General features: G+C 39.1%; 1 protein-coding gene across 1 annotated transcript in view; it reads left to right on the top strand.

Moving 5' to 3' along the window:
* The window catches only part of LOC120500538 (probable acyl-CoA dehydrogenase 6), a 75,752-nt gene that overhangs the window by 8,198 nt on the left and 43,649 nt on the right, over positions 1-23,905 (top strand). The window contains exon 2 of the mRNA XM_039705553.1: positions 4,422-4,542. Coding sequence (XP_039561487.1) covers positions 4,422-4,542 — 121 coding nt within the window. The remainder of the gene's footprint in view (positions 1-4,421; positions 4,543-23,905) is intronic.

Genomic DNA, 23,905 nt, shown 5'->3' with positions numbered 1-23,905 from the left:
ATTAGAACTGAAGGACAAATGTTGTTTTGAAGGCTGTTAATTATTTGCTTTGTTTATTGCTGATATAGAAAGTGAAGGAATCTCTGGTCTATTGTCTCCTGTTCAAGATATTGTTGCGCTAATGTCTAGGTATAACCACGCAAGAACTGTTATTAGTGGTTTGTTGTTTATTTACTTTTTACATTAATGATCCTATTAACTGTGTCATCTTTGGTTATTATGTCAATAGAGCTAATTTCAGTTGCTGTAACTTGATTTAAAAGAGAAAAAAATGCTGCTTCTAACATAATATGGAACAGTTATGTTGTAAAATCATAGAATCATAGAATGGTTTGGGTTGGATAGGACCTTAAAGATCATGTATTTGCAGCCTCCCTGCTCTGGGCAGGGATGCTGGACACCAGATCAGCTTTCTCAAGGCCCTTTCAACCTGACCTTGAACACTTCCAGGGATAAGGCATCCGCAGCTTCTCCTGGCAGCCTGTTCCAATGTTTTGCCACCCTCTGAGTAAAGAATTTCTTCCTAAGACCTAATCTAATCCTGGCTCCACAGACTCCATTTAATCTTCTTAATACAAAATACCTTTTTCTAAGACATTTTTCTTGCTTCTCTAATAAATGAGTCTAATCTCATCTGAGGTATAACTCACAGGAAACTGTAGTAAAAATTTGTGTAATTTTTTAAGAATTCAGTTTATTGTTTCAAAATTCATCATCTTGCTAATAGTGTGCTGAAGCTGTACAGTGTATAGTCTGATAAGGGGTACTTAGAAGAAGCACTGTGTGTAGAACTGGTGTGGTTTTTAATTTCTGAATTGCATGATAGAAGATAAACATGCTGGTCAATAATGAAAACTAATCTTTAATTGCTGTAAAGGACATCTGTACATACTCTCAGTACCCAAATGAATTCAGGTACAGTTTCTACTGTTGTAGAATGCATTTATTTTAAAATTCAGAATTAAATGGCATTTCTAATGTTTCTGGGTAGTTGCTGATGCAACTACAATATCAGCGCAAAATACTGAGCATCAGCATCATATATTTTTGTTACTTTTCTCATTTAAATGACATACTAAGTTTCAGTGGAAAATAGTCGAAACTGTGGCAGTGATTTAGGGGGATATTTTCATTGCTCTTTGCTGAAGAAAAATTAAAATTACCTATTTCTAAAAAAATCTGAATTTATGTTTCTGTCCCCTCTCCAACCCTGCCATAGCATTTCCCCAGTCCTGAGCAGGAAGCTACAGGTGCTGTTTTCACAAAACTTTGTCAAGACAGTTTGTAATGAAAACACTTATTTTTCTTACTATCATTCATCATGAAGTAAGTTTGTTGGCTTGATTAATTTCCGACTGGGCAAGTATCCAGAGTGTTTTTAATAATTCACAGCTGTTAACAGCCCTGAGGCCATATTTTGGAGGCTCCCCAGAGAGCATCCTGAGCTCCTGCTGGGATGCAGGCTAAACCAAGGCTGCCTCCAGAGCCTAGTCCTTTAGGTTTGCATCTTTATTGTTCAGATGAAGTAGCCTGGGAAAAACACCAGTTCCATACATAAGACTTACTATGCCCTTGCTGTCAGGAAAAGAATAGTTTTTGTTGTGGTATACTGGTACTTCAGCAGGTGGGAAACTTTTATGGCTTCTTAATCAACTTTACATCCCAAATGCCATTGAGATTTGGCCAGCTAGGTCAGGTGGAAAGATTTATTTTGTGGCTGGGAATATCTGTCAGATGACATCTGTAGTATGCTGTGCTAAATATTTCTACTGTTAGAAGTTTTAGATCTTGCTATAGTTGGTATCCTGGTGATGGAAGTCTAAATGCTAGCTCCCATGATTTCCATGTTTCTCATGATAAAGCATGTATAAAGAAGCAGACCAGCTGCTCACATACTGCTGAAAGCTTGCCTCTGTGTAATTGCCAGACACTGCATGGATACCTTAGGGTTTAAGTTGAGATGCCTACATAATATTTGCCTGCAGTTCAAGTGTGAAATATTTTTCTGAGGGCACAAATGTGAGGAAGTAGCTAAATCCAAGGGATGGGACAAATCAGATGGTTAAAGTACAAAGCATTGTTTGACCTGTCTTCAGCAAGGTTTTAAGCAAGTGTTTAATTTTGTGATCATTCAGTCACTGCTGGCTTGGCCCTTTAGAAATACCTCTCCTTGTTTCAATTAGCTTTTCTAGGAAGGGATGACAATACCCAGTAATCAGTGCTGAAACACCAGCCAGTTGAGGAGTACTGTAGTTCATCAGGAATTTGGCTTATGTTTTTATGAGGTTGTACAAGGGAAGATGTTCCTGCAAAATGGCAGTGAATGGTCCAATAGCGAAGAAGAAACTGTGGCTGTTGGTATCTGGACTGTGATTAAAAAAAAATTAAAGCCATATACAATTTATGGTTTGTGCAGTGAGGTTGCCTTTGGGGGTTTAATTGTTGTGTCATGCAAGGAACATCTTGTTTTACTCAACGTGGCAAACCTCACCTGGTAATAAGTCAGTTCTGTTAAGCAATTTGAGTTTTACTCAAAGGCACAGGAGCAAACCTGCAGAAATCATGGTTTAGTCATTCAGAATCTGCTTAACTTCAAAGGTGGCTTTGTATGTAGGCTACAAAAAACTTGGCCCAATACCAGCTACAACAAACAAAACTATATGTTAGTATATTCACCACATATTTTTGCCAAGATCCATCAAAATACTGGATTAACTTTTTGTATGCTCTTTCAGGTATTCCCCTGGGTGTTATCCAATGAGCATTGCCAGAGGCTATTACAGCCAAAAAGGTGTTTCACCCCCTTCAACACTGAGGGTCAGCATCTTAGGATCTGAGCATATGGGATATGGTAATAAAGAAGAGAAATGTGAGCTCTCCTAGATAGGGTTCTGCCAAGTATTTTTTTTTCTCTTGATCATTAGGCCTGTATTAATCAATATAACAATGGGAGAGAGATAATAATTACTGAATGTAATGGTTTTCTCAGAATGTGGTGAGAGAAGTCAAAAAGTGATTTTCCTGCTACCAGCATTCAAGTGTGCTTATTTCTGTGGCCAACTGGATGACAGAAAGCAGCCATATATGGGCTGAAATTCTCCAAAGAATGTGTTATAAATACATAGTTTGGAAGAAGGTTTCGTAGGGTCTCAAGAACACAGCAGTCATGGAGGGAGAAGATTCTATTTCCAGCTCAAGAAATAGTTAGCACCACAGGACTTGTTTATTTAGTGGGAAAAGAAGACTAAGAGGAGTAAGTTCTTGAAATAACAAATTCTCTCTTCATGACACAGCATAGCAGTAAAATCATGGTCCCAGGTTAAAGGCATTACCTTTCTATGGGAACTGGTGTTTGTTTTGGTAGGGTTTATTTGGGGGAGGATGTTTCCTGTTCAGATCCCCTCGTGAGGCTGACCGAGCTGTGTGGTGCCCTGGTGCCCATGGCAGAAGCAGCCTGTGCCAAGGCCTGGTTTGGGCTGCAGAGCTGGGTACAGGTGGGGACAACCCAGCTGCCTCATGATGAGCTGGTAGGCAGCAAGAACACACTTGCAGGCTGCCCACTTTGCTCCTTTCCCATGGCCATGGAAATCTGGGACTTCGTGGAGCGAAACATCCAGCTCTTGTGCCCTGGAACCTGACGGTGTTGCTGAATGTCGTGGCTGTACTGCAGATGTGTGTGGCTTGCAAAGGCTGGAAGGGAATGCTGCAGCCTGAACAGTGTAAGGACTGCAGTCAGGCAGCTTAGGACACTGAGTTTTGGAAAGTGTGCAGCATTAGCAGTAGCACAGTCAAGTGTTGCTCAGGGACTAGATTTGGAATATTATCAATTCTGGCAGAAGGTCTTACTTTTCCAGTATATGTTCTGTCAGACTTGTGGGGAAGTCTAAATATAGACTAGATGTAAATGCCCCAAAGAGCACCAACTTCCTTGAGAGTGTTTCAGGCAAAGGGAGAGGAAATGAATCTCTTCTACTTGACTTTCTTAGTACTGTGTACAGTCATCAAGAACAAATCAACCTTTTTTGCCAAGTTTCTTTTCAGGAAAATCCAGATTTTCTTTCCTGTCACTTTCTAGAAACTGTACCCAAAAAGGTAACAAATAATGAGGGAAACAGCCATTTTCATAGACCTTGGAGAGGCTTAAATTAGCCCTGATGCCCTGTTCTAGTAGTAATTGCTAAAATAATTATTTACATTTGCCTGATTACATTTGTTGTAATAGCTATGGGTGAGTGGAAAATAAGGATATCCATCAGTAAGTAAGAAAATTAGTGGGCTTTTCTCTTTTATATTCTCTTTTATATTGTTATTTATATTGTTTTTTCTTTTTCTTCTTGAATTGCAGTTTTTAGATGAAAGTCAAAAGTTTTTGTGCAGGATGTCTGTGTTTATAACTTGTACAATTTGTTTTCCAAATCTAGATCATTGACAAGGAGATTAATCCCTTTGTGGATAAGTGGGAAGAAGAAGGACAGTTCCCAGCACATAAAGTGTTTAAAATCCTGGGACAGGCTGGATTCCTTGGTGTGGATAAGCCAACAGGTAGGCGAGTGTGTAACTCCTGACTATTATTAATGATAGACTCAAAAGATTAATTTGCTTTTGTCCCAGGTCAAAGCATGTGTTGGAATTCAGTGCAAAGTTTGCTTGTATTCCTCAGTCACATACATGCTGGTTACCAACTCTGCAAATACACAAAATAACATTGTTGAGTACTTAAGTTGATGTTCTTCTAAATACAAAGGTTAAAATCTATATGACTGTTATTTTAAAATTAGGAAAATGAACATCACTTCAATTTTCAACATAAAATCTGTGTAAGAACTTTTCTTCTGCATCCAGATATGTATGAAATAATCCAGGTCTTCATTAAGGAAACCACAATTTGTAGGCATTTTAAGCATTTTAAGATTTGGCTTATTGTACTTCCTGAACATGCAATGTCTCAGTCATTTCAAAGGATGAGGATAGTGTGGCCTTTAGGCCATTATCCCCTAGATTGTCTTTAAAATGCATTGTTCCAGCCCACAGAAGCCTGAACAGAACAGGACACTGATGACACAGAGAGCAGGTTTTTGTGTGTATGTTTATATATTTAGGTGACCCAAAAAGTCCAGAGGAATAGGAAGTATTTCTGCTTTTCAGCTAAGGTACATATTCTGCTATCTATTTTTTTAATATGTGATATAATATATACTTGTTTTCTTTTCAAATACTGCTGTTACATGTTCAAGTCAGAGTTTTCGATGATTTTTTTACCCATTTTCCTACATTTAGAGCAGCCTGAAGTGTTTGACAGTTAACTGCAGATAATTTTCTGTATGGCGTGGCTCACATAACCTCAGCTATGCCACACCACATCATGATGTTGCTAAGGCACAGGGTTCTATGCAACACATTATGTCTTTTTATCACTTAATTTCAGAGGAGATATTCCCTCTTGAAGTGAACTCAAATTCTTATAATGTGGAAGGTTGTCCCACAGCTGTTAGATCTCAGAGAACTGTTGGGCTGTGATTGTCTGACAAATCCAATTAGGTCTGAGCTGGTATTTCTTTACAAAAATGCTGACAGTTCAAGATTATGCTTAAGATCTATTTAAAGGACAAATAGGATTACTGGGGGAGAGAGAAAACCTCTTCTACTTTCTGCATAATTGTTTGATAGGCAGATTTGAAATGTATCTCAGTGGGTCTCCTTTGCATTGCTGAGATTCTTGTTTGGTGTAATAATGGTGTATTGCATGGCTGGCAGATTTCTGTTCTGCCTTCTTATATTCATCTCAGGGCATGCAGAGGCTTCAGCTGGGGTAAGGAACCTGAATGCTGAAGGTGCTGCTAATAAAGCATTACAGAGGTGGGAACTTGTCTAATGCTCACAAAATATCTGGACAAGCAATAACTGGAGGAAAATCCAGTGAAGAAGGGACTCGTGGAGGTAAAGGTGGCACAGAAGGTTACATGCACTTATAACACTTGTCATAGTCATGTTTAAGACTATTTTAACTTTGGCTTTGATGTTTGTATCTAGCTGTTAATGTAATTTATTTGACCTCTGCAGCTACTTTTCATAAAAGGTATAAAAAAATTGATAAAATCCTCAGCAACCTGTGATCCACCTCAGTTCAGTATTGTTGGGCACAGAAAGTGCACCAACTCCTTGGAAGCTGCTGTCTTTGCAGCATTCAGTTGTGCAACAGGATGTCACCAGATCCAGCTGTGCTCTGTAATAGTTAATGCCACCAGGTACATCCTGAAAGCCCTGAACTTTCTCCTGATGGTAAGTCAAAGTAAGGTATGTAACAGCACAGTGTATGTAACTGCAAAGCTTTGGCAAAGCCAAAAGCTGAAATTCTTTGTCTTCTACACTTCTGCACAGTGCTTAGGCTTGCTGTATGATTATGTAAAATAGAATTAAAATATTTACTTTTATACTCTGCTCAGCCACTTCTGTTATTTAGTTACTGTTTGCAGAGGAGGAGAAGTCTTATGGAATTTGAAGAAGAACAGCCAGGAGCTTTGGAGGGGTGTTGCAAGAGGTTTGAAGAAGGGAGGTTAAATTGATTTGAGGAGAGCAATTGCAATGCAGAGCACTTGTGAGTTAACAGTCTGCCCTACTTTCTCTTTCACAAACCAAAATTATCATGTTGTATCTCTTCAAATCCAGATCATAAGACATTCTCTTTAAAGAACACTGATTTTTTTTAAAGTTAATTCACTTAAGTAATAGCTGCAATTTTGAAATACAAGTTTTATTGAATTTGTTTTCCAAGATCATTCTGTCAAGTATGGAGGGTTTTTTTTCCTGCAGAAATAATTTTGAAGCTTTCTGATTGGGCAGAAATGGGTCACAAACTTGTTTTGCTTAGATAGAAGGAAACATCTGTTGGATTTTAGATTTGTTGAAAGTAGACTTTTTCCTGTGTAAACACCATTCCCTTTATGAACAATAAGCTGCTTCATGGGAGTCAGGTTTTTAAAAGAGTGTGCCTTACATGTGTCCTTTATCACTGGAAACTTTCTCTGTGTGGAGAACTGATTTGGGGCACTATTTCTATTGCAAAAGCTCCATCAGTTCCCACTGTATGCAGTTGCAGGCTACAAACTTGCAAAGCTTTTCCTGTACATTTTTTCACAGTTGTTTACACAGTAGTTGGTTCTAGTGAATATTGGCTGTAGTTCAGGATGTTCATTGGAGGTCATGTAAACATTGTGGGCAAAGCTCAGACATGCACCCATAATTGGAGAATTTTTAAGATCATCAGTAGATTTAACTTACTGTCTGGTCAGTTCTCTGCCAGAGAAAGTCTTCTCTTTGAATAATTTTTCTGCTCTGGTATTCTTTACATGACTTAAAAATAGTGCATATGTTAGTTTTCCTTAGGAAAGGGTTTGTTTTCTGTTACATGGCAGGATTCTTCCTACTAGTAAAATACATGGTGAAAAGTGAATATCATTTATGCATAAAAAGTGTATTTTTGCTGCATGCAAAATGTGTTTTACAGAATTACTTCATTCAGGTTTAAGAAGAAAAAAACAACATCCCTATATGCTTATTATTCTTCCTTTATGTTTACTGTGTATTTCTTCATAAATTATAAAATTCTTCTGCATTTATGTTTACTGTGTATTTCTTATAAATCATAAAATTCTGAGTTACTGAGCTACTGCCAGTCCCAAAACTAAAGGTGGAGAATGTTAGGGCAGGCAGCAGAAATATTTAACCAGTCTTGGTAGTTTGCCATTGTCTGTTTTGCTAAGGGAAGTGGGCAAGACATATTCTTTGAACTGTTCTATGTGCAGATTAGATGAGATACTGGATTAAAAGTGGAAAGTATCTGTCTGGTTATTTGTGATCTTATGGTTTATGAATCAAAGCCTTGGCTGTTGATAAATTTTAGGATGTATTGCCAAAAATGCAGGCTCAAAAGGTACTGTGTGCCTGCATATGCCAATGTAGATCATTAAAAGTTATTTTATCAGCTGATGTAAAAGCACAGGAATTCTGTAAAGGATGGGAGAGGAGGGTTTGTGGGAGGGCAGTGTTTGCTCTGCTGGCAAACACTATATTCACATGGCATCACTGTGAAACATGAGTGATAATGATGCCTGCTCTGGCTGTTTCTTTAGTGTTTATACTGGCAGTACTGTAGGAATATTTAGTGGAAGGCATTAGCATCTAGAAATAATGATGACAAGTTTGTCCGAATAGTAGCCTTCATTTATTACTGTCAGACACCTAGCAGTGAATGTAGAAAATATGTTCCTGTATATTTCAGGAAAATTAAGTAACTGTGATACGATTTGCACATGGATGTAAAGTGTCTGGGAAAGTGGGACACTGTCTGTCCCCTTTGCCTCCTGCTGGGACAAAGGCCACATTTGGGACTGGAGAAAGTAATAATCATTACCTTCTTGTCATTTCAAACAGAGAAGCATCTGATAAAACAAAAATAATGTTTCAAGTGTATGATTGCACTGCAACTGGAAAATGATACAATGCCTTCCCTACAGAAAGCCTGTTTATCACAAGTGTCTCTATGTTGAATGTGAGGAGGGAATGTAGATCTGTACTATCCTCTAAGGTTAATTCTGTTGTTTTCTTTGCAAGTATACATTTCTCTGGTAAAATGAGACCTTGTGAGAGTTTGGGCATGGAGAATCACTTGGAAAAAGTGTATAGGGTTATTTTTTCCCCTTTCTGTAATACTAAGCCTTGTTATTATACAGAACAAGCTTTGAAGGACCTGGGAGGAGCAGTAACTAGAAAGGGATTTAGTAGTTCAGGTCAAACAGGATTTGATGGTAACTTAGAAAGTAAATGGAAGATGTTCGGGCACTTCTGTGGATAGAACTAGGAGGAATATATTTGTCAGAAGTGAATTAATTTACGCCAAACCCTTCCTATATGGCAGTAGTGGACCAGCTGCAGTGCTTGTTCTTGGTTTAGTAGATATAAGTATAGTCAGCTGAATCGAATGCTTGATCTTTTTCCCACTTACAAAAGAGTGCAATAATCATTAATAAATAGTAGTTGCACTCTAAAGGTTTGCAAGAGAAGCCTTTGGGCCGTGTTTCAGACACCAATGAACCAATAAATCAGCACTCTCAAGTGTTTACCAGCTATAATTTATACCTGTTTTGCAATCAAGAAATAATTTTGATAGGCCTTCAAAAACAGTAGACCAAATCAGTCACTGCTTTATTTGAATTTATTTGATGACAAAAATTGTGATGTGTGGCAGGGGTTTGAAGACCTTGATCAGGTAAGTATAAGAAATTTCAGATTCTTATTGGACCTCCTAATTCAGTGAATTGAATTGAAATTTCAGGAAAACAGGGTTTTGTACGTGTATATGCACCTGAGTTCTGTGTAGTTGAGGCTTTTTTTCCCTCCTCCACTGTTGTGAAATGCTGACTATTCAAGTCCCATCTAGTATCTTGCAAGTGCATGATGAAATTCAGTTGAAAATGGTGAGTGGGAGACAGTTTGCTATACTTCACAGACCATCAGGTATTTCTGATAAGACAGGGAAATGAGCACTTGAGTTCATCTTTGGTTTTTCTTTAACTGTGAACCTGACTTGGGAAATGGTTGTGTTTCTTTTCTTCGTGGCTGGTTGGGAAATGCAATAGTAACTCTGGGAATAGCTTGTTCAGCTATCAATAGCAGCCAGCAGAGAACTGACTTACTGAAGGACACCCAGTCTTTGCAGAAGAGATAATCTTCCTTTAAATGTGTTGTTGCTAGAGGGATCAGATTAGTTCCTGGGATTCTGCTTTTGTGCTTCAGATAAGGCAAATCCTCACAGTTGTGGCTTGTAATGCAGAACACAGCAGTATTTCATGCAGTTCAGGTGTGCTAATAACAATACCTTAGGGGTCAGACATGGGAATTTCTGAAATATGGTATGTGTAGAGGTTATGTCAAAATTCTATTGAGAAGGCAATTTAAAATGTCTCTTTCCTGGAGAAAGTTAGAAGCACCTAACTGGTAGCAAATGCTCGGTTATGTATGTGCAATTAATGCTTGAGCTCTTGACACACATTTTTCTCACAGCAGACCTGCCATGCCAATTTCACTTCTGTCAATCACAGGCTTTTCACAAACTGTCAGACCCACGTGGTGTCTTCAATCTGACTTGGAGCACTTAGAATCTGAGTGTTACAAGTAGCTGTCCCTGTTCTGTCCCTGTTCTGCCCCTGTTGTACTCTGGGTTGTGCAGGAGAGTCTATCCTCTGTTGTGCTTGACTTTCCTCCAGTTTTGTAGGAAATTGTTGGGCTTGGGGATTTTCAAAGAGATATATCTGATAAAAATCTGATGTTCTTGATTTTATAATTATGAATAAGAGAAGAATGCACAGTGAAGAGAACAGTTAAAGAAACATATTAAAGAAATATGAAATAATATAACACCTGGAAAGAATACAGGGATTGAGATATTGTCAAATAAGACATACATCAGGAAGTTTTTATTAGAGGAGTCTGGTTTATTCTTTACTTCTGTAGATCAAATAGCAAGACTGTCTCTTGACAAAGCTTGGCCAATGAATGAGGTTATACTAAAATAACCTGGGTATTGCAAATATGTCTAATTTGCACATAACTGTCTTTTCCCAGTCTCAAGATTCTTTACATCTGTCATTTACATAAATGGCACAATTTAAAAGCTTTCTGAAAGTATAAATGGACCTGTTACACTTACATGTAACACATGTCACACATTCCAAGTGTGGACCAACTGTGAGAGACGGTGATAAGAAAAGTGTTCTTTCAATCACCAGAATTGTACATACACTGAAATTTAAGTTTTCTGTTTTACAGAAAAAAAAAAAATTAAATAAGATCTCAGTGTCAGGTTTTTTTCTGTTTTTTTTTCCCTTTGTTTTGTTTCTTAAGCAGAGGCATGGGAGGCCATTTGTGATAAACAAAATACTTCTTGCAGGACAATGTATTTCCTGAAGAATGTGTCTGTTTGTTCTCTTTGTGCCTTTCTTGGGTGGCCTAGAATTGCTGATTTCTGTTATCTCTAGTGCAGTAGCTATAGTTTCCCATAAGGCTACAAACCCACTCTGTGGTCTTGCCTGCCCTGGGAGATACCTTCAGTGCTGGGCAGCAGGAGCCAGGAACATGGCATGACCCTGGAGGAGGGCAGGAACTTCTTGCGTGGGACCTTTGTCTTGCCTGCCCTGGGAGATACCTTCAGTGCTGGGCAGCAGGAGCCAGGAACGTGGCATGACTGGAGGAGGGCAGGAACTTCTTGCGTGAGACCTTTAGAACACCATGACCCGTGTACATGTACTTCCCTTGAGCCTGAGAACTGGCAGAAAATGGGCACTTGCCCAGAGCCTCAACCACTTACAAATCTACTTCACTTGTACACCTGAAAGGGGGAACAAAGATAGAATTAATGAAAAATTTCCATGAATGTGTATCACAGGAGAAAGTGTTTGAGTTTTTTGTGGCATCACTGAATGCTTTAAAATTAAGGTGACTTTAGTCAGCATTTCTTCTGTTTCCTATACTGTGTGTCAGAGGAAATGAATGGGACTGTTCTCACCCTTGCTTTATCATTCAAGAACAGGGGTCTCTCAACAGAGCAGAAGATCAGTGAGTAATAAGCCTTCTGAAAGGAATTTTTTTTCCTTTGTACATTATGTATAACCCGTGAAACTCATTCCACGGAAATCACAAGGAGCAAAGTTTAACTGGAATCCAGAGAATGTTAAATAAATGTACAGATGGTGGCACCATCCACAGTTATTACAGGGAGAGTAACTGTACTTCTGATCATCAGCTGCTCACTTACTAGGTGAATACACCATTTCACAGCTTCTTGTGCTCCGTGGCCTCACCAACTCCCCCCTGAATAGCACATCTAGCACTTCTCCATGGGCTGGAGTCTAAGCCTGGCAAAAACACTCACAATACATATTTCGACTTGTTCAGGATCATTTAGCCCAAGAAAGGAAGCCTTTAATTATTCACAGAAGCATAAAGTTTGGAAAAGACCTCTTAGATCATCAAGTCCAACCATTAACCCAGCACTGCCAAGTTAATTTTTGTACTTTTGTGTGTTGCTTTTGTATGTTTGAATGGTTGTGAACATGTTTTTTACAGGTCACTACTATCCATATTTCTTTTCTAAATCTTACCAACTGTTTTCAGCCACCTCTATCTACTTGTGTTTCCCACTGAGCCTGATATCTTTCTTCTTGCTTTTTTTCCCTCTTGAGAGGATTCTGGTGGGTCCTTGTGTAACTTCCCTAACAACTTCTGTTTGCTGCTTCTTCTATTTTAACTGACTTTGAAAGGACTGAAAACAATAAAAATATTTTGCAAAATAGTAATGAGAAAGGCCTCTGAATCCATTTTACTGGCTTTTTGGGCTTTGACTGTTTGTTTGTTTTGGGTAGGGGCTGTTTCCCCTCCCATCGTCCCCCCCCCCTTTATTTTTTTTCCTCTAAGAGCGATAGCATGGGAGCAATTTGCTCTTCTGTAGCTGGTGTGAAAGAGCTGTTATTTGAGTTTGTCACTCAAAGCTGGTCAGGAAATTCTTTCCAGTGTGTCCAGATGCTTCCTGTGCACAAAGCTGCTGTCATACTTGGCACATGATTAAAAAAAAAATCATACTGAAGCTATTTTTTATGTTGCTTTTAACCAGGTCCTTTGGCACCATGGAGGGAGGACAGTTTTGCTGTTGGGACAGTGACACTGTGCTTGGGGTTGTTTAGAAGAACAAATACGAACCATGTAAAATTTATATTTATTTATTTTTAAAGCCTTACACTAATTCATATTCTGCACATGTCAGGTTCTGCATTATTAAAAGAAAATAGTTATGGCAGCTGATACTTGTAGCAGTGCTGCATTTAAGAAGAGATTTTGGCATCTTTGTATTCTGGGGGCATTTGAGCTGATCATGATGCATCCTCTGACCTCCTAGTGGATTGTATTATCCTTTTACATGCTTCTGCATAGGAAAAGTTGTGTAAGCTGTATGTTCGGGTTGTTCCTGTAAAACCTGTGGGCTGCTGGACCTATAAAGGGAACAATTATGCACTTGTTACCTTTGGACAGGTCTCATCTGGACTCCCTGGCACCACACTAATGAGATGCCCAGATAAACCTGATTCTCTCAAGAATAAAGCCAGTTTCCTACATTATAACCTATGTTCTTACAACACAATGTTGGGAGTCCCGTTCTCTATCTCTGCCCAGGTTGAAACTGTGTGTCATCAGATTCCATAGGAGGATCTGGGAAGAGGAGAAGACAAGAGGAAACAAACACCAGGAGTAAAATTCTTTACAAGCAACTCATTTTGACAGGAAATGTTTTGCTCCTTCCGGCAGAACTTTGTAACTATTTTCAAGATACTAATTTCACTTTGTTTCATTTTTGCATTTATGTCTTGCTACTGGGAATCCAGTTTCTTCTCTCCTAGGAGATAGATTAGTATTTTGGTCTTTGAAAAATTTGCTTCATCATCAGCTTAAAGTCACCAGCAGATCTTTAATGCACATGAAAGATAGTACATTTAAAACTGAAGAAACCCTAGGTGTTTGGAGGTGCCCACTGAACATGCTTCTGCAAACTGATTGTGCAAGAACTGGCCTGGCCTGTAAAGTCATTGCATTGTGTAACTCATAAGCAGCTCCAGGGATTTCAGAGTATCATCTTTGAGATGGATCAGAATCTGACCACTGCACACACTCTGTGGGGCTGCCTGCTAAATCAGGGAAGGGAGTGAAAATATCCATTTTCTGTTAGGAAGCTGGAAAAACAGTGGAAGATAATGAATTGGACCTTCGCTAAAGATATTTTTCAGGCAGTTTAGTTAGGTGTCTGAAACAAAACATGTAAATGCAGAGGATTAGAAAAATCTTCCAACTTTGATCTTGCTAAAGGTTTCACAGGTTTTAATTGCTCCCAGGTTTCAGACAACGGACTTTGAAACAATCGAAGATGCAACAACTAAAATGATGAGATTATAGGAGATTTTTTTACCTTTGCAGCGACCACTATCTAGATCTATAGCATAGTGTGGTTTCTGCAAGGAAAAATGCACATCAAAGTGGGGAAGGTGGATGGAGGGGACACATTTTATGTTGTGCCTTGTGCCTGCATGATGAGCATTCAGGAGGCACCCTCAGGTCTTCTGTCATAGTTTCAAGCTGTCTGGGATTCATGCTGAGCTCTGTGGATAGGCTGTCCAATATGGCTTTAAAATATTCTGCCTGGATTTCAGTAGATGTGTGTTTGTGGTGTGTGCAGTCTTCCAGTGATGGATTTAGTCAGGAGAACCTGAATAGAGAGTGGGTACGTGGACATGGCCAGGAGATCTGGGGTTTGAACCTGCTCCCTTCTCCTACCACTCCAGCAAGCTCTGTAATTAGCTTGTCTGTAATGAAAGGTGGAAAAAGCCTCCAGCAGAGACTGTCCATGTCCTGATGAGAGATGAAGCAGCACCTGTGAAGGGTGGTGGTCTCTCACAGTGAGACATCATCTCCTTTCCTGTAATTTGAATGAAGACACTGGTAGTGCTTGAAAGAAAAAAATAGCTGATATTTTAACATAATTTTCCCTTCATTTCACTATTTTATTTATTTAATGGGTAGTTGTGAGCTGTATTCTGTAAATGCCTCCACATGCTGAATGATCTAATTTTCCATGTGGGAGTACAGAATAAACTTTAGAACACAAAAGGTTGCACAGAAAGGTGGCATTAATTATACAAAATTACTATCAGAAGGCAGAATATTATACAGAACATTCTTTTTAACATTATGAAACAGCTTTTTATTTAATACTAAGTTGGAACTGACAACATTCAAAAAACAATCACAAAGCTTTAGAGTTTAATTTCCTGTGAGGGAGTATCCTTAGAGGTAGTTGTTGAAGCATATTAAGCAAGTTTAGGGGGAAAGGAAATTTAAATATAAGTTAGGCTAAATAATAATAAAGGGATTAATTGAAATTATTAATTTCTGGTCATAACAGAGGTTGGTGAGAAAAGATAAAATGGAACAATACCAAAGTTCTCTGAGTCTCAAATATCCATGAGCTGTAAATATGAGAGTAGCCTTGCAAAGAACACTGCAGCTGGGGGTATTGGTGGCTGAAAAGTTGGACATGACCTGGCAAATGTGCACTCATAGCCCAGAAAGCCAAAAGTATCCTGGCCTGCATAGAAAGCAATGTGGCCAGCAGGTCAAGGGAGGTGATTGTCCCCCTCTCCTCTGCCTTGTGAGACCCCACCTGCAGTGCTGCATCCAGCTCTGGGGTCCTCAGCATGGGGAAGATTTGAGCAAGTCCAGAGGAGGGTCATAAAAATGATCAGAAGGACAGAGCACCTCTCCTATGAGGAAATGCTGGGAGGGATGGTGTTGTTCAGCCTGTAGTAGAGAAGACTCCAGAGAGACCTTGTTGCATACTTTCAGTACCTTAAGGGAGTTTATAAGAAAGGTGGGGACAAGCTCTTTAGCAAGGCCTCTAGTGATAATAGGAGGAGTAATGGTTTCAAATTAGAAGAGGGTAGATTCAGATTAGATGCAAGGAAAACATCTTTTAGAGTCAATGCTGAAGCTCTGGAACAGGTTGCTCAGAGAGGTGGTAGATGTCCCTTCCGTGGGACATTCAAGGTCAGGTTAGACAGATCTAGTTGAAGGAGTCCATGCTCAGCACAGGAGGGGTTGAACTAGATGACATTTAAAGGTCAAGCCAAAACATTCTATGATTCTACATGGTTAATTTCACAGGCATACAAATGTAAACAAAAGCTTGAAAAGAAAAGGATTGTCATTTATTAGATGTATTGTTTAAAAAGTAATAAAAAAAATTAGGCAGCAAATAAGAGGAAAAATCAAAACATAAGAAGGCCACCGATTTGTCTGTGGCTAAAGTTGCAAAATGTGAAATAGACAGTGATGAGGTAAGACTTGTATTTTGCAATTACCCCTGGCTTTGGAATGGTACAAGCCCTTACATGTTTCCTTTTTCTCTCTAATTATGCCAGCTTATTAAAAAAACCAAAAAACAAAACAAAAAAACAACCACCAAAAAAACCCTAAAAAAACCAAACCAAACCAAACCAAAAGAAAACAAAAAACAACAACAAAAAAACCCAAAACAAAACAAAAGAAAAAAAAAGAAAAAAAAACCAAAAACCAAACAACAACCAAAAAAACCCCACAACCAAACCAAAGAAACCACCAAGCTGCTCCAAGAGCTACACTTACAGAATTTTTAGAGGCCACCAGTGTAACCAGGTCTGTGAGTCTAGGTGGATGGTGGGTGCCCACCTGGAGCCAGGCTTCACAGCTGGGAGCTGAAATACAGATATGGCAAAGTCTGGAGCAGAGCCAGAAAATGAACCCTAAATCTGGGAGTCGAGGTAGCTGTGATGAATGTGGGAGACAGGAAATTTCTGATCAGGATGGTTTGTGCTTGCTCTCAGACAATCCTGAGGGAGTTACTGCAGTCCAAGACTTGAAAAATCCCAACAGATGAACCTTGTGGAGAAGTGTTTACCTCCAGCATCTCCCATCATCCCTGCTTAGCTTTCAGCCACTCTTCCCACTCTTGTCTGTGATGTTTATGAGACAAGGTTGTTTGAGTTTTTCTTGTGAGAGTGGTAAATTTCAGAAAAAAAAGTTGAATGTTTTAAGAACATAGTAGAAAATGTTCTTGTTTGTTTGTTTTTGTTTTGTTTTGTTTTGTTTTTTTGTTTTTGTTGTGAGAGTGGTAGATTTCAGGAAAAAAAAATGTGAATGTTTTAAGAACATTGTAGAAAGTGTTTTTGCTGTTCAGGTATCATGCCGTGAAACCCCTTGGCAGGGGTGGTTTTATTTCAGTTGACTCTGGAGAATCTGAGGAATGCCACAAATGCATTTTTAATAGTCAGCTGCAATTTTAATAAGTAACAAATTGCAACTAATCAGGGCAAAATTTAGAGTGAAAAGTATCTCAATGGTATGAAGTCATTCTAAAGCACAGGGCCAGATGAAAACACCCACATTCAACACAGGCTTTGAACTCACTATGTTTGTGAAGATAGTTAATGAAGAGCACAGTCAAAACATTGCTCTTCTTTTTGGTGTCTGAGATGTGTGTCATCTGCAAAGGATGAAACTGGAGGAATTATAGTCAAGATTGGTTTTAAGTTGATCCTCTGTTAAAACCGCATGTCAACATGGATCTTCTTCATGCAACAGTATTTTCAACACTTGGGTTGCTGGCTGAGATTTGGATAATTGAATATAGCATCCCTCTTGCTTGCCTGTGTCTTTTTAGCTGCTATAGGTCAAATATCACCTTTCTTTAAATAACGTCTGTGCAATAAAAGGCCTGAGTTATTGGGTTTTAGCTCTGTTGAACATCAAAGAGAATTGGGGACATACTTGCAATTTTAGTTTTTTGAAAACTGAGATTGTAATGAGAGAAAGGAAACAATGTGATAAATATGCTTTCTCTTTGTTTGCCTCCTTAGAACATCTTTCCTTGCTGGTTTCTACTAAAGACTTCAAGCTACCTGGAACCATGTAGCCAGATCAGTCAGTCTGTCCTGGGTGTGTGTCTGCTGCAGACCTCCCCTGTCTCTCAGAATTATTGCACTGTTGCATTGCACAGCAAGGGAATGATGAGACAGGTGGCAATCACTGCTTGCAGCGATTTTAAAGGCAGAATCCTCACTGACTTTAATAAACCCTGGATTAAAGGGCAGGAGACATCTAATGCAACTTCTCTGTAATAAAGGGAAGCTCTCTGAGCCACTCATGGACATGTCTCACAGGGGATAGGCAGATGTCACCATGCCTGCTTTCTAAGTTTTTAAAGTTTGGGCAGAGGGATACCTGTGACAAAATAACACCAATGCTACCTGGTCTGCAGCAGTGGTCTCTGGAAGCAAGGGGGGGACACTGGAAGCTGTTTTTATGAAGCAGTGATGTGGTTAGAGTTTGTTTCTGAAAAAAACTCTTTATTAAGTGCTCCGTTTCCTCTAATACTTTGGAATATTACGAAGTTTAGCCAGATTAATTTGAGGTCCCAAAGATAACCAGTTCCTGAATGTCTGAAAAAGTCCTTAATGGGTGAAAGGAGAGACAAGAATGTGTGCCAACAAGAAAAGTAATGTGGTGTGAGCTGAAGCTGCCCGCCCCCTTGGCCAAGCTGGGGCAGCTGCATTTGGAGCTGCTTACCCCATACACCCCAGCCTTTCTCCAGGCTGCAGCCCAGGGAGCTGGAGTGGGAAGCTGCTGGTGCAAAGCCTGAGACAGAACAGGGGGAGCAGAGCACCCTGCTGAGACCGTATTTCCCTCCACATGATGGCAAAAAAAATACCACAATCTAATTATTTTTTGTTTGCTGGGTCACCAGGCAGAGTAGTGATCATCACTGATGCCATAAATATTTATAGAAAAAAATTCCATTTCATCTTCCACATTCAATGAGGTATTTATCCTGAGGTTTCTCTGTTGTCAAGTTACCCACCTGATTCATTTTTCATCACTCTACACTTGTGGGCTACTGCAATGTTGCATATATTCAGATATCTGTGAGAAGAATGACTATACAGTTTTTGCAGGAGTGCTTTTTTACGATATATTTTGCATGCTGGTAATGGAGTGTTTCTATATTGCTTTGAGATGGTACATTATTATTGTTGAGTGTATTTTTTTTCTTCTTTTGGATATATTATCAAAGCCTTCACTGGTTTGGTTTTTCTAAGAAAATCATTATAAATCCATTTTCAAAGCTGTGCCTTGCATTTATACATATTTTACACAGCCTTAATATGTTGAAGAAAAATCAGGGGTCAAGAAGATGCTCACAGATCCAATTAATGAGTTCTAGTAAATGCCCTTAAATCCTTTGTGCATTGAGAGTAGTGCACCTCTCTTGATGCTTATTTTCACTTATTCCTTCAATATTTAATTAGCATGGCTTACTCACTAATTCCCAGTGAGTTTTGAAAATATTTAATTTGAAACTAATTAGACTAATTCCCTGAGTATTAATTACCCAAATGTGCAGATGTAGGAATGGTAGGACATCAGTTCATGTGAAGACACTGGGTGCAGTTTTATATCAAGGCTGAGTCTCAGGTGTGGCTGAGCAGATTTAGGCAAATCTCTCCGGCTTTCTCTGTACCCCTTTTGTCCTTCAAAGGAGGGAAGAGGGGAGTGGCATAACAACCTCAATGTTGTGCTTGGCCTTTGTCCTGCAGGGAGAACCAGGTCAGCCCCAAGCAGTGGTGTTCAGTCATGTCTGAAACATGAGTCAGAGTGGCAGGACATGTTGCTGGTGCAGAGATGTGCATACCAGCTGTGTGTCTTATGGCACATGCATGTTTGTGTGTGCACATGCACATCATGACACGTCACAGAATGTCTCGAGTCACAAGGGACCCACAGGTGTCATAGCGTAGAGCTCCTCTCAGGACTATCTAAAACTAAACCATGTGACCAAGAGCATCATCCAGACACATGCATTTTCCAATCTTTAAATGAATGAACAACTTTCATTTTGCCATAATTTTAAAGGGTGAAATAATTGTATTGCTTGTGGAACATCATCTTTTTCTGAGGCTCTCTCTTGACTGGATTTACAGATATGGGAGTCTGTACAGGAGGTCTTGTTTTTTCAGAGGTTCAATGTCCTGAACTAGACATACTGCTAGATGGAAATGCTTGTTTGGTAATCAGCAAGTGAAATTTCAGTGAAGCATTACAATCATAAGTTTTCCATTCATGCTTATGGGCAGATGGGCAATAATGTAATCTTGCAATAAATGTGTCATGAAATGTGTTACTGAAATTTGTAAACTTGCCAGCTTGATTGAAGTGAGGAAGCTTGCTCATGCTTCATAACTTGTGGTTTTGTATAAACATTTCTTAAGCAGTCTCAAGTTGTCATAAGGAGTCTCCTTATGACACCTGAGTCTCTTTTTTTATTTCAGTAAAGACACAGAGGCATAGATCTCACTCTTAGAAGAATAAAAAAGAAAATTATGTGGGTTTTTCTTTTTTTTTTTTTTCTTTACATTTTCCAAAACAGTGTTGTCCTGTCCATTTTTCCTGCTGGTACCTTGGTTCTCACCTGATACTTTAGTCTTCCATCTTGCTGTGTGTTTGGATGTGACTTGCTAGCAGTGGACTTGCAGGCATGGAAGCATTGCTGCAGTGTGCTGTGCAAATCCTGCCCAGCTAGTTGTTTTTCCATAGACCTGCAACCCTGCCAGGCAGCAAATGTGTGGATGGCAGAGCAGAGAGCCTGTCTGAGAAACCACCATGCAGCTGTGGGGTCCGGTCGTGCAGAGAAGTAGGAATTAGATTTTTCTGTCCATCATTTGTTCAAATGGCAGCATGAACCCCACTTCTGCCTGATCAAAGTCAGTGCAGCAGTAACTGATAGGAAATACTAGCAAGATTTATTTCTGTGTGTTTACAACACAATAGGTGTTCCAAACAAGTTGCTGCAGGTGCCCTGCATTTTCAGAGACCCTCAGCTGCTGTGAATTGCAGTCGTGCACTGGGACTTTCAGTGTTTGTTCTTCACACTGACAAACTGTGCCTGCTTTCATGCTTGTCTCCCAGCCTCTCATTGCAGGATGCAATGAAAGAAGCTGTCTCCTGAAACACGTAGGAGATGAAGTGCATCTTATTTTCATGAGAATATTCATGAGGAGCTGCAGACTGAACGACTTGAGTCTGTAGTAGTAAGGGTGACTGCAGTTTCTGTCACCCTTCATATTTGGATGACAGTAAGATGACTTACTTGGGGTAAAATTGCACCTCCATGCACTTGGTTTCTCGAAATCCCAAGTAGCAATTGAGAATATTCTTAAGTAAGATGTCTTTTAGTCTGTTATCTAGAGTTAATGCAGTTGCATTATTGGCTAGGAAAGCTGTGGTTAATTTGTTTAAAACTGTAGAAACAACAGAGCCCTTTTCCTGGCACATGCCGTGTCTAGTGGCAATAATAAAATAAAAAAATAAACTTAGATCAGTTTTTAATTTTTTAATTCACCTTAGTTTCCTATGATTCTTTTGTTTTTCCCAAATACAAAATACTGGAAAATTACTGTTTTATATGCTGCTAGAGACAAGTAATGTACTTTATCTAGTTTCATTTAGTCTGTGATCTTGATTTAGTTTTTTACCCATCTGTTAGTGAGCTAGAAAGACATTTTTGAGAGGTCTTCTTGTCTGACTATTGGAATAACTTTGCTGTGGTGCTGGGCTGCTTCTGCCAGTGAAAGACCTAAGTTCAGTAAGTAGCACTGAAGCATGTTCTGCTGCAAGAGTTTTGCGGTTATCCTTTATGTTTGAGCAGAATTTGATCCCATTCTTTATTTTAAAAATTTGTTTTCTTCTTTCTCTTTGCTATAAGGCTGCTTTTCTTTCTGCATCCGTTTACCATTTTTGTTGCAGAGGTCATCACTGTAATTTCCAGTGAAAGCTCAAAAAAGAGCAACTCAATCTTTTCTGTGTTTCAGGGAATTTTCATCTACAACTCTTAGAACAAAAACTAAATTAGCTGCATATTTTGCTAACACTGAGGACAGATTTGGAATGGAAGCTATTATCTGGGCATGTCTTGGCCTGGGAGTTTTTGGCAAACTAATGAGGTCAAGGAAGAAATTAAGAAAGCTCAAAGGATTGATCTGTAGGAACAAGTGAAGGGCTCTCCAGTTGAACTATGGAGTGATTAAAGTAATGTGATTACAATGTAAGTGTTTGGCATAAACAAGGAAATGAGGACCTGTTTAGGACAGTGGAAGAAAATGAGAAATATAGACTGAAAAACTGCCAGCAAATGAAATTCTGAGATTATCACTATTCACCAAAAGTTGGAAAACCTTACTGGTGAAGACATACCAGATGTATTGACGGAGAAGACATGCTGTGACTCAGTCTTCTGGGACCTTCTGTAGAGGTTCTTGGCTTTCTTTCTCATGTCCTCAAGTCTTTAATCATTGTTAAGAGCATCTTTATAGATAAGACAGAAATAAATAAGTCTCTTTTCAGTGAACAGTGCAAGAGTATGAATAATGGAAAAAAATCAGGTTGGTATTGCTAATAGGCAGCTTGTCTTAAGAACCTCCATATATTTGTTCAGAAAAAGTGTTTATTAAACAATTTCAAGCACATTTATAAGTTTGTTGTCTATTAGCAAACAGGCAAAAAGACCATTTCTGACTGCAAATTAGTTGGTATACACATTTCAATCACATATACATTTATTTTATAAAAAAATTTTTCTCTGTGTCTTTGTAAAATCAACCTGGCTTATATCATCATTGAAAGTAGTGAAAAATGTTAAGTCATTTATCATGCTAATGAGAAAATAATCTCAACTGTAAACAGAAAAAAATAAGTAAGGAAACCATCAGTCTTTAGTTTTCACACTGCTCCCTCTAGACAGCTTGTTAAGTCACATTGAAGTTAGAAGGTATGCCATGGAAACACTTCTAAAGCAAATCTTGGGGAACAAACCACCAAAACTGGTGTGATTTTGTTCATGTCTTCTGTTATTCTGTCATGTAAAAGACCCAGATAGAGTATTAAACAGACAAATATGAAACGTCTATATAGAGTTTGGGTATGGGACAGAAGGTTTTTCATACACATCTAGTTTGGTTTTATATTATTCAGACATCCCTGTTGGGATTGGTGACACTCATTAAAGAGTGTGTAGGGTGGCCATTAGAATTAGGAAAAAAGGGAACTTTAAAGTGGAAGCATACTTTCATGCCATAAGGGTTCTTAAAGAGCTGGTGTAAATTTTACAAATTCATTTAAAAAAGTATCCTTCTAATAGTTAAAAGTGGGGGCCCCTGTGTTGTGCAGGGAGATAGCATAACCAGTGAAGGACACTGTGGTATAAATTAAAACAATCTGCTACTTTTTACTACTGGTTATTTCATAACTCTTGTGTTGCTCCGGGCACTTGTGATTGTGTGGCTGAGGGATGGGGAAACAAGCAGCCAGAGACAAATTATGCTTAGGCTGGAATAACAGCAGAGCTGGTGGCAGCTCTACAGTGTGACAGCTGTGGCTGTTCCAGGAGTCAGAAACCCTTCTCCTGCTGATTTCTGCTTGCAGATGTAGTTCACACTTAGCGATAGTCTGTTACCTTCAAACCAGTCCTCACTGTGGGATAAGGAAAATGAGAGTCCCAGCTGGTGAAAGTCCCAAACCTTTACCTTTTGGGGTTGCAGTCTCTGTAGAGCCATGAGCCCTCACCCACTTGTTAGGTTAGTCCTGTACATGCCCATTTCCATGGAGGCCATTCTTTTACCAGACAAGATTATGAGAGGGATAATTACTATTATCCCTTAAGATTATTAAGGGATGGCAATAAAAAAACGTGGTCTGTTAAAACTGAGTTCCTCTGAGTGGTGGAGCTGGATTGTTTCTCCAATCTCTACCTGCCTCCAAAGCTTTTTCTTACTGTTTGCTTTTTCCAGGAGGAAACTCCAGTTAAAGCACACAAGAAGTACAACTGTTTGGCCTCTCTCTTCCCTAGCAGGAAAGACCTGATAGCAGGTACTGCCTTGTATCTCTAAGTGGAATCTGACCATCAAGACGTGGGGAGGCAGCAAGGCAGGGTGGGGAGCTGAAGGCTTTTTGCTTAGCACTTGGCAGAGCACAGCACTGTGGCTGTTGTTGACAGCAGTTGAGAAACTTAGCTAGAGGTCAGATGAAAAAAAATAAAAATTGAGTCAACAGGGAAAGATTTGGAATAATTAAATTCCAATATGATTAGTTTTTATATAACCTTGTTGCAGCACATTCTCCATTGCTGGCAGGCTAAACAAAAAGGTCTTCTGATCCTGCTGTAAAATCTGTATGAATTTGGTGCAGATTCTTCCACCTTTTCTGTGTTTGTAATCAACAAAAC

This window comes from Passer montanus, unplaced genomic scaffold (assembly GCF_014805655.1).
Source record: "Passer montanus isolate IOZ18808 unplaced genomic scaffold, ASM1480565v1 scaffold10, whole genome shotgun sequence".
NCBI lineage: Eukaryota > Metazoa > Chordata > Aves > Passeriformes > Passeridae > Passer > Passer montanus.
This window is presented reverse-complemented; position numbering and strand designations above follow the sequence as displayed.